We start from the raw sequence: 14,896 nt of genomic DNA, 5'->3' as shown, positions 1-14,896 counted from the left end.
TAACTCCACAGACATTTACTATCCTATTATATAGATACTGTATTAATTATTAGGCTACCATAATCCCAGAACAATGGCTTTGAAGATAAAAACTACAACATTTCCTGCCCTCAAAAAGTTTTCATACTGCTGGATTCTTGGGATGGGCAATGAGATCACCATCTCACTCCTCTAGGGACAAGAGCAATAGCATTATTCCCCAGGTCAGAGGGTCTGAGAGGAGAGAGGGACAACCCTGAGAAAGAAGGTCTCAGCCTAGGACCAAGAACTTGTTGGGGAAGCTAAAGAAAGTGAGGAACTGGATGTAAGGATTATCTAAAGTTTGAACAATTTTTTTTTACCAAAAACTTTACAACTTTTACCAAGCCAAATTTATTGATCTAGGACTGAGATCCAATCCTGGAATTAGAAAATGAGTGATTAACTAATGGGAAACTACAGCATATTCCAATGGGGAAAACAATGGCTCTGTGGTCAAAGCATAAATTCAAATTCTTCTGCCCATTATCTGGATGATTGTAAGCAAGCTCCCTAGAATTTTGGTTCCCCTTATGAGAAGTTAGATCAGATAGCCTCTGAGGTTTTTTTTCCCTGCTCTATAGCTACAATCCTCCAATTCAAAGAAGAAGAAGACCAGGAAAGTAAGGCTAGCTCCAGTTACAATTATTTACATTGCCTAATATCATTACATGGCTCCATGAAAACATGAAATTCAATGAATATTATGGGAAAATTAATTCCACAGAAACGACTTTATGTGCCATGTTGCAATATGAAGAGCATCTGCAAACCAGCCTCAGAACATGACTACCCCTGGGGCTGTTCCAAAACTGGCTCCTCATCAACACTGAAGGGTTCCTTTGTGCTACGTGAGAAAAGCTGAACGACCACAATGGAGCTTTGCCTGGAGAAGTTGAAGCTGACTATCTGCCTGTGATATAATTAATGGAGGGAATGTCCAGATAAAGAAACTCCCTCTTCTAATGAAAGCTGGAACCTTTCTATAGCTCCTAGTCTTAGGGATCTTCCTGGAGCACTGAGAGGTTGTGAAGAGAGCATTCTATTAAAAACTCTAATGAGTTTGCTTGAGAGAATCTCCTAAGATGGCAAGAACCAAACAGAACCTTCTAGGCCCTAATGGCTTTGTCAGAGAAAAACTAGAATCACAGAATCTTACATTATTACAGTATTACTCAGTTAAAGCATCCCTGTCACAACATCTCTAACACAGTTGGTGAGTGGCCTTATTTGAACATTTTTGGGGACAGGGAACTTTAATTGAAAAACCCATTAACATTGAATACCACATTTCTGTAGGTCGCTAGAGGGCCTGGGACCTGCTTTCTACACTTTGCATGCTTTCTTTTACAATCCAAGCTCAGAGAGACACAATGCTTTCCTTAGAAGGAGTCATTAAAATAATTTCTATCAATGTTACCAGAATTTCATTAATTAAAGCTTTTCAGACTCCAGGAGCCTTCTTCCCTTTCAGAATCTCAGTCCAAGTTATCACAATTAGCTTTCTTCTCATCTTTTTTTTTCTTTTTTAGGTTTTTGCAAGGCAAAGGGGTTAAGTGGCTTGCCAAAGGCCACACAGCTAGGTAATTATTAAGTGTCTGAGACGGGATTTGAACCCAGGTACTCCTGACTCCAGGGCTGGTGCTCTATCCACTACGCCACCTAGCTGCCCCTCTTTCTTCTCATCTTTATGAAATGTATTTTCTAAAAGTCTCAGGCACAAGTTGAGGCTAAGCATTCTCTTCCTTCCCTACTCTAGGATAATGTGGCTATTTTGATTCCAAAGATTACTCTTCTCCTGCTGGTCAGCTTTAAGCCCAGGGAAGTAGGCAGAGTTATTTTTTCAACCTTTAGAGATAAAAACCAGTAAGCGAAGAATTAAATCAAAGCTTTTCACAGAATAAGACTTTTATCAGATTTCTGTAGAAGCAAAGACTTTTTCCTCTATGCTAGTCTTAATATCTGTCTCAGGAACGTACTATGCATTTCTTCAGCTAATCTTGCCATAAATAATAACACCCTCCCCCTCCCCTTTTTCATCTCCAAAATGATCTCTAACAGGCTAACAACCTCTGGTTCAGTTACCAAATAGTTATAATATACTTGCTTAAGAATCTAGGCTGATTGACTCCATTTATTATATGACTGTTCTATTCATAAGTGCCACCCCACCAAATCTTGATGATACGTAAAAGATCCATTTAACTTTCATGTGTTAAAAATTCAAGTTAGCCTTGTTTCATTACTCATACTCAATGCAATGATCCCCCTAGGTATCCTTCCTGATTCTCTTACCTATTATTTTTCCTTAAGAATTACTGGGGGGGGCGGCGGCTAGGTGGCGCAGTGGATAGAGCACCAGCCCTGGAATCAGGAGTACCTGGGTTCAAAGCCCGTCTCAGACACTTAATAATTACCTAGCTGTGTGGCCTTGGACAAGCCACTTAACCCTATTGCCTTGCAAAAACCTAAACAAAAAAAAAAAAAAGAATTACTGTGGGGACAGAGCCAAGATGGCGACAGGAGAGGACTGTCTCTTAGGTGCTCTCAAACAAAATTTATAAGCTAAGGACTCTAACTACAATTTTGAGGTACAGAACCACAGAGGGATCCAGTGAGGCAGTTCTCCAACCCAAAGTAACCTGGAAAAGAGCAGAAAGGCTCAGCTCCACAGAGTCAGAGGGGTAGCACACCAGAACGCAGGAACTTCAGCCTCTCAGAGGCAGCCCAAGGGTGCTGGGAGCCCCAGCTCACAGCAGCGCGGGCAGTTTCCTGAACTACACCCTGGGGAGCACCGGGCACAACTTGGGGGATCAGCAGGGGACCTCTGCCAGAGCCAGCACCTGAAGCCCAGCCCTCAGGGCACACAGCGAGCAGCCCAGATCCAGGAACCAGAAGCCTAATAAGCAGGAGCCCCCAGGACATGAGTGCTGAGCCCAGGGACAGGAATGGAGAGAGATTGCCGAGCTCTGTCCTCTGTCCCTGGAACAGGACTCTGTGGGAACACAGACTATTGTAATGGACCGCCACCTGGCAGGAGCTGGCACGCTGCCCTGAGAGATAAGGTGCTCCAGAGTCCTTGGGAGCTGGACATTCCGCCCCACAGACCAAGGGCACAAGACACAGCTGTGTTTCATCACCTCCTCCCTAACATAACCCCTTATCCTGTAATGCAAGACACTGCACGTATACACCTCTTGTGCACAACCATTCCCTCAATTATTCTTTGTTCTACACCGGAAGACCTAAAAGTATATATGTAATAGCTAAGAAGTAATAAAACTGAGCTGGAGGCATAAGGCAGTGTGGCTTGACTCCTTATTCTCAGCTCCCCTCCAGGAGGGAGGTCGTCGAATGTGGGCCACAAGGTAAAGCAAGCTACAACAGGACTCTGAGGTTCTGACTACATTCAGATCCTGATCGCAGTCTAGACCCCCCCCCCCCATATAACAGCAGGCCCCCCCCACCTCAGCCCCGTGGCAGAGGGGGACACTTATGGTCATTCACAGAACAGGAGGGAAGACAGAATCTCACACATGGAGATACATGTCGGGGGGGGTGTCCCAAAAATACTCAAAAGCTCAGGAAGCACCCCAAAACCAGGCACAGGCTGGAGAGATGAGTAAACAGAGAAAAAAAGAGGAACACCATTGAGAAATACTTTGCCTGCGATCCCAAGAAGGATCAAAACACTCAATCTGAAGATGAGGAAGCACAAGCTTCTTCATCTAAAGACTCCAAGAAAAACAGAAATTGGGATCAGACTGTGACAGACTTTGAAAATCAAGTGAGGGAAATAGAAGAAAAACTGAGAAAAGAATTGAGAGAGATGCAGGGAAAACATGAAAAAGAAATCAGCAGCGTAGTCAAAGAGATCCAAAAAAAATGCTGAAGAAAATAACATGTTAAAAACTAGCATAGGTCAAATGGATAAAACAGTTCAAGAAGTTGAGGAGAAGAATGCTTTAAAAAGCAGAATTGGTCAGATGGAAAAAGAGATAAGAAAGCTCTCTGAGGAAAACAAATCCTTCAGACAAAGAATGGAACTGAAGGAGTTTGCTGATTTTATGAGAAATTGGGACACAATACTTCAAAACCAAAAGAATGAAAAATTAGAAGAAAAGGTAAAACATCTAATTGAAAAAACAACTGATATGGAAAACAGATTTAGGAAAGATAATTTAAAAATTAATGGAATACCTGAAAGTCATGATCAGGAAAGAGCCTTGACATCATTTTCAAAGAATTACCACAGGAAAATTGCCCTGATATCCTAGAAGGAGAGGGCAAAATAGAAATGGAGAGAATCCACTGATCTCCCCAAGAAAGAGATCCAAAAAAACAACCCCCCAGGAATATTATAGCCAAGTTCCAGAATTCCCAAGTCAGAGAAAATATTACAAGCAGCCAGAGGGACACAATTCAAATATCATGGAGCTGCAATCAGGATCTCACAGGACTTAGCAGCAACTACATTAAAAGCTTGTAGGGCTTTGAATATAATATTCCGGAAGGCAAAAGAGCTTAGAATACAACAGAGAATCAACTACCCAGCAAAACTGAACATCCTCTTCCAGGGAAAAAGATGGACTTTCAATGAACTAGGGGAATTTCAAATGTTCGTATTAGAATGGCCAGAGCTGAACAGAAAGTTCGATCTTCAAATACAGGACTCAGGTGAAAAATAGAGACTGGAGAAGGGGAAAATATGAGGGACTTAATGATGATGAAGTGCATGTATTCTTGCATAGAAAATGACACTGATAATACTCATATGAACTTTCTCATTTAATAGAGCAGGTAGAAGGAGCTTTTATAGATGAAGCACAGGAGAAAGCTGAATTCGAAGATATATTGTGGTGTAAAAATGGAGTCAAAAGATAAAGGGGAAATATAATGGGAGAAAGAAATAGGTTAAGATATTTCAAGATATTGCAATAGGTTAAGATATTTCAAGATATTGCAATAGGTTAAGATATTTCATATAACAAGATTTTTCTTTATTACAATGAGCTATTATAAGATATGGAAGGGGGGAAGGCGAGGGGGAATAGGGGAATCTTCGCTCTCATCAGAGGTGGTTAGGAGAGGAAACAGCATATATACTCAATGGGGTATAGACATCTGGAGTAAGAAGGAGAGGAAGGGGGACAGGGGGAAGGGGGGATGTGAGTGATAGAGAAGAGGATGGACCGTGGGGGAGAGTGGTCAAGATATAACACATTTTCTTTTTTACTTCTTGCAAGGAGCTGGGATTGGATGGCCTGTCCAGGACCATGGTGCTGGGTGGATGCTGGGACTAAGGGGTGGTATGTTGGCTCGGGGCCTCTTGGCCCCAGGGCTGGGGATTTGTCTGCTGCGCCACTCAGTGACCCTACAGCAGAAACAGAATGAAAGGAGAGAGAAAATATAGTACATGGTAGTAGAAAAGTACAAATGGAGGGAGTTGCGATCAGCAATGGCAACAGTGGAAAAATATGGAAGTAACTTTTGTGATGGACTTATCATAAAGAATGTGATCCACCCGTGACAGAGCTGGTGGTGTTGGAACACAGACTGAAGCACATTTTTTATTATTATTATTATTATTTTGGGGGGGGTTGCAGGGCAAATGGTGCTGGGTGGCCTGCCTAGGGCCGCACAGCTGGGTGATTGTTGGGTGTCTGAGGCCGGATTTGGACCTGGGTGCTCCTGGCTCAAGGACTAGTGATCTGTCTGCCACCTAGCCACCCCTACTATTATTACTATTTTATTTTATTTTGGGTCTTTTTTTGGTTTTTGTAGGGCAATGGGGTTGGGGTGGCTTGCACAGGGTCATACAGCTGGGTGATTGTTGGGTGTCTGGGGCTGGATTTGGGCTCAGGTGCTCCTGGCTCCAGGGCTGGTGCTCTATCTACTGCGCCACCTGGCCATACTTATTATTATTATTATTATTATTATTATTATTATTATTATTATTATTATTATTATTATTTTAATTTTTCTCTCTCCCCTTTACTTTATTGCTTGCAGGTCTATATTTTTGGGGGAAGGGGTTTTATGTTTATTCTTAAGCAAAAATATTTTAGTAATGTATACAAACATTGTTTGTACAAAAATAAAAAAGAAATTAATTAATTAATTAAAAAATAATTACTGTGTATCATCTTCATTACGGGTTGTGTGTGAGCTACTAAAAGCTCTCATTAATTGGAAAGAAACATAGGAGACAATCTAGGCCACCTTCGCAAAATTTCCCCTAGACTAGAGCATCCGCATGAAGTGATCATCCAGCTTCTGCTTGAATACCTCAATGAATAGGAATTTATCTCCCAAGGCAACCCATTCTACTTTTGAAGTTTTTTTCTAATACATTACTGTATTACCTAATATATTCCATTGTCCTGCCACTGGTCATAATGTACCTGGAAGGACAGAAGAAATATCCCAAAATCATGATTCTCTATGAAGTAGACAAGAAGACTGTCCCTGCATTGATTATAGCAGAATTTGGGCTATACTTTGTTGTATTCCATAGAACCCTGAATATCATTTAGATACCTCTCAATCCCAGGGATTAGCTGGAGTCTAGTCATTTGCAGATCTTTCAATCGAGGCTTATCCTAAGAGAACCAAAGGATCAAGGTCATGGGTCTGTCTACCACTAGATGGTACCTGTATGAGGCAGGGCTGGGGGATGGGAGAATAGGGAACTATGGGGCTAAGTAATCCCTTTCAAATAATAATAGAAATGTCTCAAGAGGTTTCATTATCCCTTCACAGTTCTGTAATATCTATATAGTCATATATGACTTCTCACATCCATAAGCCATTTCTTAACATTTAATGAAAAAAAAATCCCAAAAAATGGGGGTTTTTTTAGGTTTTTGCAAGGCAAGCAGGGTCAAGTGGCTTGCCCAAGGCCACACAGATAGGTAATTATTAAGTGTCTGAGCCTGGATTTGAACTCGGGTACTCCTGACTCCAGAGCTGGTGCTCTATCCACTGTGCCACCTAGCCGCCCCACAAAAAATGTTTTGAAAGATATTCCAATAACAATGATACCAATGATAAAAAAGAAAGATTGGTTGTGAGTTTTTAAGAATAAAACTCTACAACAAATCTCAAAACTATTGGGTGGGGGCAGCTAGGTGGCACAGTGGCTAGAACACCAGCCCTGGAAGTCAGGAGGACCTGAGTTCAAATCCAACCTCAGACACTTAATAGTTAGCTGTGTGGCCTTGGGCAAGTCACTTATCCCACTGCCTTGCCAAAAAAAAATCTATTGGGTGATTATGCAAACATCTTCATTTAACAGGCAATTTATATTTTTTCATTTTTAAAGAAATAAGTCCTTTGAAGATCATTCCTAATGATCAGCTTTATTTAAAAAAGTATTATCAGAACAGGATTCATTTTTACCTTAGAGAACAATTATGGCTTAGTAAGTTAATTGGAGTTTGATTATTCAGATCATGAGGGTCTCTAATTACATTAAGATAATGGTCAACACAGACCTGGAGCCATGGAAACTTTGCTCTTCTCTTCCAGAATAATTTTTCCATCAAACTGCATTGCTGGTAGCATTCCTTGTTGAAAAAAGATTATATTCTCCTTTTTTAAACCAAAGTGCTTGTGCTTTGCAAAAAACTCCTTTGTAGATTCCATTGTCCTGCCACTGGTCATAATGTACCTGATAAGACAGAAGAAAAGTCCAAAGATCATGATTGTTTATGAAGTAGACAAGAGGAGGACTGTCCCCTGCACTGACTACAGCAGAATTTGGACTAGACTATTTTGGTCTCCTTAAATTTCATTCTAGATAGTTCCTATTAGGAGACAGTTCCTGATAAGCACATGCTATCCTCAATACATTTCTTCAAGTAATCCAGGACTGAAACTGTGCTATGAAATGGAATCAAGATACATTTCTAAAATTCTTAGAGCACCTTAGCATATATTTTATGATATGTATTCTAAGTCACTGTGAGACATTCTACAGAAATAAAAAGAATAAGGGGCAGCTAGGTGGCGCAGTGGATAGAGCACTGGCCCTGGAGTCAGGAGGATCTGAGTTCAAATCCAGCCTCAGACACAGCCTTGGGCAAGCCACTTAACCCCATTTGCCTTGCAAAAAAAAAAAACCTAAATAAAAATAAATAAAAAGAATAAAACAACATTCAGTAATATGTTCAACTACAGAATTTTTTATAAAAATTTTGTAATGAAATTAGAAATATTCTCTTAACACTTCCACTGACTTTGCAAATATAAAATAATGAATAATCCTCTACCTTACCATTTTCTGTGATGGACACACATTAGAACAACAGAAAAATATTCAATCCACACTAACAATTGCCATCAACATGGAATAGTAAGTGTATGTCAGAGGATCCTAGCAGGGGTATTTCCAAGAAAATACTGAAACAAATACTACAATCTAGGAAGTCTGGAAACTCATATATACAGGCAGATGCAATTCAAAAACTCAAACAGAAAAATGTGGTTTTAGTTGCATTAATGTGGTTTATAAAAGCAGAAAGAAATAAAGAAACTCAGTTTTCCCTGTTTCAATTTTATCAAAAAGGAGAAGTGCTGGAAAAAATAAATCTGGTGTTAAGGTAATCAAACTATTGTTAACTTGAAGAAATTATTTTTCATCCTTAAAGTACAGGAAGAAGACACTTGCAAATGACAGCAAAGTACCTCCTTCAATTTATAGGTCACATGGAAAAATGGAGTGTAAAATGAATTTAGTTTACAATATCCTATTTATAAAGCACCTATGGTAAATTCTCTAAGGTAAAGAATCTTTTTGTCACATTTACATGTGACAAAATGTTCCCATTAAGAAATCACCTTTATCTAGGATAGCTGACCTCTACTCAATCCCTATTAATCTTTGACATAATGAATTTTCTTTCTTATTCCTAACTCTAGGCAGGGTGTTCAAAAAACAGAAGTGCATCACTTTTTGAAGCCACAATGACTAATGAAATGTGGATGGCAAACTTAATGCCCCTTTCTTCCACAAAGGACAGGCAATATATCTGGTTACTACAATCAACATACATTTTGAATCTCACAAACCAACCTATATTAAGAAATGATTGCTAGCCAAGGCCGTTTTACCAAGGAATGGTGCACTGGCTGCCGTGATGTTTTTCAACTAGTTGTTGTAGCTTCAAAATGCGCTCAGCTTGGATCTGGAAGAGAGTTTTATGCGATGGCAAACCCACATCATACATTCCTTTGGGATATGCCACACCAAGTCTTGTTCCCTGGCCACCAGCCAGGAGAAGAACTGCCACTTTGTTTTGGGAAATCTGAAGAAATCCTAAAAGAGAAAAACATGGATTGATACTGACTGGTCCCAAAGTTGTCCATCTGCAGGAGTTGTTTCTGTCCTTAAGGATTGAACTTTTTTTTATCAACTATTCTCATATCCAACACACATATGCAGGTGACAACAGGATCTCAGGAGCATGATCTCATATGAATCATTAGAAATTAGCAGAATTGCATTTTTAAGCTTTTCTTACTAAAGTCATTTAACTGAATGAGAAGTCATGCTTCAAGTATGACAGATTTCCTATTTTCATTTCTCTCCCTCCCACCTCACCATCCCCACTGAGAAAGGAAAAAGAAAAAAAGAATCCTAGTAACTAAAATGCATAATGAAGTAAAATAAATTCCCATATTGACCTTCTCCAAAAATAAATGTTTCATTCTATGTCTTGAGTTCATCGCCTCAGTCAGGAGGTGGGTGGCATCCTTCAACTCAGGTCCTCCAGAGTCATGGTTGGTGAATGCACAGATAAGAATTTTTAAGTTTTTCCAAATAATTTTTTTTTGGCAAGACTGATGCCAATATGTTCTGCTCACTTCACTAGTGAGTCTTCCTAGATTTCTCTGAAGTCATCGCTTTCATCATTTCTTAAAGCACAACAGTCAAGTAATAAATGCTACACTAAGTGCTGGAGATAGGGAGAAAGGTAAAAACCCTTCCCTATTCTCAAGGAGTTCATAGTTTAATGGGGGGGGATGTACAGGACAAATTGGGGATAATCTTGTAGGGAAGGGACTAACATTAAAGAGGCTAGAGATATTCATATGCCTTATTTGGTTTAGCCATTCCCTAATTCTTAGGTATACCCTTAACTTTCCAGGTCTTTGGATGCTTCAAAAAGTGCTACTAAAAGTATGTTTTTTGGTATATAAAGGGCCTTCCCCTCTTTCTTTGATTTCTTTTGAGGTGGATATAGTGGTGATATAGTTGGGTAAATGGTATGCACAGTCTAGTATCTTTTGGGGCACAGTTCCAAATTGCTTTCCAAAATGGATCAGTCAATTAATAGTTCTGCCAACAGTCCATTACTGTGCCTGGCTTCTTGTAGCCTTTCCAATACTTGTCATTTTCCTTTTTTTGATCAACTCGGCCAAAATGATTTCTTTCCTAGAGGATTATCTATCCTATCCTTTGACCTTTTGGCTACTGGGGAAATCAGTCAGTCTGTCAATAAATGTTCATTAAACTCCCACAACATTCTAAGCATAGGATGAAGTGCTAAGGACAAATGGGGGGGGGGTGGGGAGAAGGAATCCATGGTCTCAAAGAGCTCACTTTCTAATGGGGGGAGACAAAGTACAAACAAACTTTGGACAGGATAAAAGATGGGAGATAATCATCAGAGGAAAGTCATTCAAATTAAGGGGGATAGAGAAAGGTTTCCTGTAGAAAGTAAGACTGCAGCTGAGACTTTGAGAGAGCCAGGGAATTCAGGAGATAGAGATTAGGAAGAGAATGCTCCAGACATAGGGGATGGTCAGTGAAAATGCCTGAGGTCAAAACCAGTGTTGTGTGCAAGAATCTGCAAGGAGGTCAGTGTCACTGGATCACAGGGTATGAGGGGGGTGGTAAGCTGCAAGAAGAATGGAAAGGTGGGGAGGACAGAGGGGCAGGTGAAGAAGGGTTTTGGATGCCAGGTGAAGCATTTTTATTTGATCCTAGAGCTGAGAGGGAGTAGAAGGGTTCTGTGGTCAGAACTGTGCTGTAGAAAAATCAATTTGACAGCTGAGTGGAAGATTGACCAGAGTGGGGAAAGACTTGAGGCAAACAGATGATATAACCAGCTACTCTGATAGTCCAAGTGTGAGGTGATGAAGCAGTGTCAGTGAAGAGGAGAGAAAGGGGCAGATGCAAGAGATGCTGCCAAGGTACAAAAGGGCATAAGATTGGATATGGTGGGAAGGGGGTGACAGTAAGGAGTTGAGAGTGACACCCAGGTTGGGAACAGAGGTGACTGAGGATGACAGTCCTATCTATTTTAAGAGTTGGAAAACAGGAAAAAGGAGGAAAGATGAATACAGCCTGTGTCAAACTAAGTTTAGGATGTCTATGGAACCTTCAATTTGAGATGCCTGTAGGAAGTCTATGCAAGACTGTAAGGCAGAAGAAAGGTGAGGGTCAGATAAGCAGATTTGACCATTATTAGCATATAGAATCCCTGAAAGACCATGAGATTACTAAGTTAAATAATACAGAAGGAGAAAAGAAGAAAGTCCAGGTCAAAGACACGTACAATTACTAGGTATGACCTGGATGAAGATTTGGAAAATGACACTGAGAAAGAGTGTTCAGACAAGTAGGAAAAGAACTAGAAAAGAGAAGAAATTACTAAGAAAAAGGCAATTCTGGGGCAGCTAGGTGGCGCAGTAGATAGAGCACCAGCCCTGGGGTCAAGAAGACCTGAGTTGAAACCAGCCTCAGACATTTAATAATTACTTAGCTGTGTGACTTTGGGAAAGTCACTTAACCTTATTGCCTTGCAAAAACCATTTTAAAAAAAGGCAATTGAGAGTGTTTAAGGGCTGCAAAGAGATCAAGAAGGATGAGGATTGAAGAAAAGTCATTAGATTTGGCAATTAAGAGGTCATACTTTGGAGAGAGCAGTTTTGATCAAACAAAAAGGCTAGAATCCAGAGTGTAGAAAGTTAAAAAGACAATGAAAGGAAAGGAAGCGGAAGCACCTATTCCCAGTGACCTTCTCAACTACTTGAGCCATAAAAAGGAGGAGAGAGATGGAATGACAGACATAGAGGTTGGATGATCAAGTGAGGATTTAGGGTTTGTTTGTTTTTTTGAGAATGGGGAAGTCATAGGAATACTTTTATAGGCAGCAGGAAAGCAATCAGTAAACAGGGAGAAATGGAAGACAGGTAAAATGGGATTACAGAGGTAGTAATCCACTAGAGAGAACAAGATGAAATGGATCACTCGTGCTAATAGAAGGGTTTGTCCTGCTCCACTAATATATTCATTACTGTGACCTTTTATATATGTCATATGGGAGTTTATATATGTCACTGGGAGTTTATCTTAGCTTAAAGTATAAGGTCCTGATCTACACCTAACTTCTGGTAGACTCTTTTACTATAGATATTTTGCTAATTGTTAATTATTCTTAATTTTGCTTCCTTTAAAATCAAAACTTGGTTCTAGAGGGAGTTTTTCCTCTTTTTTTCTTAAATAAAACAGTTTCAGGACTGTTAAAGACTCCCTTTTGCTTTGGCTTCTGGCTGCCTCCTCCCCTTTCTTCTCCAAAAAAGAGATCTGCTTGCTTCTTCAGTTTTGTTTCTCAGAGAGAAGTCCTATTTCTCTTCAGAATTTCCCCAGCTTTCTCAAGTGATGTAAGAAACCAAAGATTAAATGCCAATAAAACCCTTCATGATCTAAATTCCTCAGTCATAGAAGAAATGTTCCTTTAAACATTATGACTTCTTCCCTTACAAAGAAAAAGAAATGCTCCCAAACCTTAAAAAAAAGTCAAACATTGGCTTTTCAGTCTACATGAAAAGCCAGCTGAGGTTTAAACTTTAAAATTCCCAATTAACTTAGTAACTAAAAAAGGAGTTTCTGAAACACTAAATTACAAAACCAATCTATAAAACAAAACAGGAAATTAAAGAAATTTAAAATGTTTCCTCACCCTGTGGAGCATGCTTGCTGAAGAAGAAGAAGAAGAAGAAGAAGAAGAAGAAGAAGAAGAAGAAGAAGAAGAAGAAGAAGAAGAAGAAGAAGAAAAAGAAAAACAAATTCCTGGCCAAAAATAAAAACAAATAGGAAAAACTTGTATTTCTAGTGCAATGCTATCCTGTCCTTTATTAATTCAAGATGTTCTCTTGTGATAGAAACAAAAGGGATGAGGAAACATGGAGCTTGATAGTTCCCAATCTGCTCACTAAACAGGCACTAATGGGCTAAAAGACAGACTTTGGAGCCAATTATTCATTCTTTTTTAAATACAGATCTGTGGTTTCACTGATGGAGGGACTTCCCATCTCAGTCTTCCCAGAAGCCCCAAATCTTGAACATTCTGGTATTCCTTTCTAGAGCGCTTGCTCTTCTACTCAATTATTTCTTGGGTTCCCTAATCACTGAGAAAATAAAATCTAAAGTATCTCCTTATATCTTAAAAAAAGCATTTCCCATCTAGAAGCAATTAAGGATACATTGTCAATTTATCATTCACTGCACTGCCAAATCTGCCTGGCAATAATACAAATACTTTAATAAATACTATGGAATATTGTTTAAATGTCTATTCTGCATAGACCCATGGGATCTACTTCAACCTAAGTTGCAAATTATCTCCTTAGAGTTACCCAAATTTTCACATTGGCTCCTTCAGTTGTATAAAACACCTTGTGCTAGCCTTTTCTCCTGGATCATAGTCAACTTTTCCAAGTTGTTCCTGATTTTTAATCCTTTGTAATTCCTCCTCAAAAAAAATTTTTTAATTGAATACTTGCTATGACTCACATGCCACAAAAGTCTACCTTCTACTGGGGTTTCCAAGTCCCTAGCTTTCTATAGCACAGTACCCAACCTCCACCTCTTATATTCCTATCTTGGGTCCCCACAGATATCAACTATGGTATGATGAATCCCATAAAAGTATCAGATAGTCAGAATCCTCTAGCAAGAAACCATTTTATAAGCCTGAAAGTGCTATAAATAGAAACTACTATGATTTCTTGGGGGGGGGGGGAAGGAAATCAAGAGATCTATTGCTTTCTTTTTTTATTTGCTTCTATTCATTTTCTCACTCATCAAGACACGCCAAACACTATGTTCTCTTGGTAGCAGATATCTCCCAGCATGAGTACAAATAGATCTCCCTACTTATGTGCAGCCATCCCAGACAACAAATAATCCATGTCCTTCCTGAAAACTTCCAGGGAAAACAGTACTGAATAGTTATAATGATGCTTCCCAAGGTCAAATGCTTCCTGAATAACTTCCTGCTTGGACTACATTACCTCAAATACACACAGATATGGTTATTTGTTTGAAAACTAGTGCTGATAGTGTATTGAGAAAGCTGGAGGCTTTTAATTTTATTTGTCACCAGTCTGAGATGAGAGAATTGAGAGCACAAGCTATCCAGTCAGAGAAAGAAAATAATAAAATCCAAAAGAGACTAGGAGGAGGTACCTGAATTTTTTTGTTTTACATTTTATAACAATGCATTTCCTCTATAAATATTTTCTCAATGTGTAAGTCTCTTCATTCATGTGAAATATTCACTCTTCCTAGTCTGGTAATTACACCTCAAATTTTCAGATTTATAAGTCTGTTTTACCGAATAACATTTTCCATAACAACATTAAAAAAAAAGATTACAAATGTGGAGAAAATTATTATTTACTAACGAATAATCTGCTAACTTGGGGGTTAACAGCAGTTACACAATCTTGGAGATGTTCTTACCATTCCCCCCAAAAAAGAATGCTCTTAACACATCTGCCTGGGACCCAGTCATGGTTAGGAATATACCTCTGAGTATAATCATCCAGAAGGATTTGTGATATTATTAAGAAGTTCTTTCATATA

The 14,896-nt window shown here is 39.3% G+C and overlaps 1 protein-coding gene across 8 annotated transcripts in view; it reads right to left on the bottom strand.

The window, feature by feature from the left end:
• Window positions 1–14,896, bottom strand: part of UAP1 (UDP-N-acetylglucosamine pyrophosphorylase 1) — a 44,067-nt gene that overhangs the window by 19,806 nt on the left and 9,365 nt on the right. For all 8 annotated transcript variants that reach the window (XM_074221859.1, XM_074221865.1, XM_074221866.1 and 5 more), the window contains 2 exons: window positions 9,133–9,337; window positions 7,515–7,690 (listed from right to left, as the gene is read on the bottom strand). In XM_074221859.1, coding sequence (XP_074077960.1) covers window positions 7,515–7,690; window positions 9,133–9,337 — 381 coding nt within the window. The remainder of the gene's footprint in view (window positions 1–7,514; window positions 7,691–9,132; window positions 9,338–14,896) is intronic.

The sequence above is a fragment of the Macrotis lagotis genome, chromosome 2 (genome assembly GCF_037893015.1).
Source record: "Macrotis lagotis isolate mMagLag1 chromosome 2, bilby.v1.9.chrom.fasta, whole genome shotgun sequence".
NCBI lineage: Eukaryota > Metazoa > Chordata > Mammalia > Peramelemorphia > Peramelidae > Macrotis > Macrotis lagotis.
This window is presented reverse-complemented; position numbering and strand designations above follow the sequence as displayed.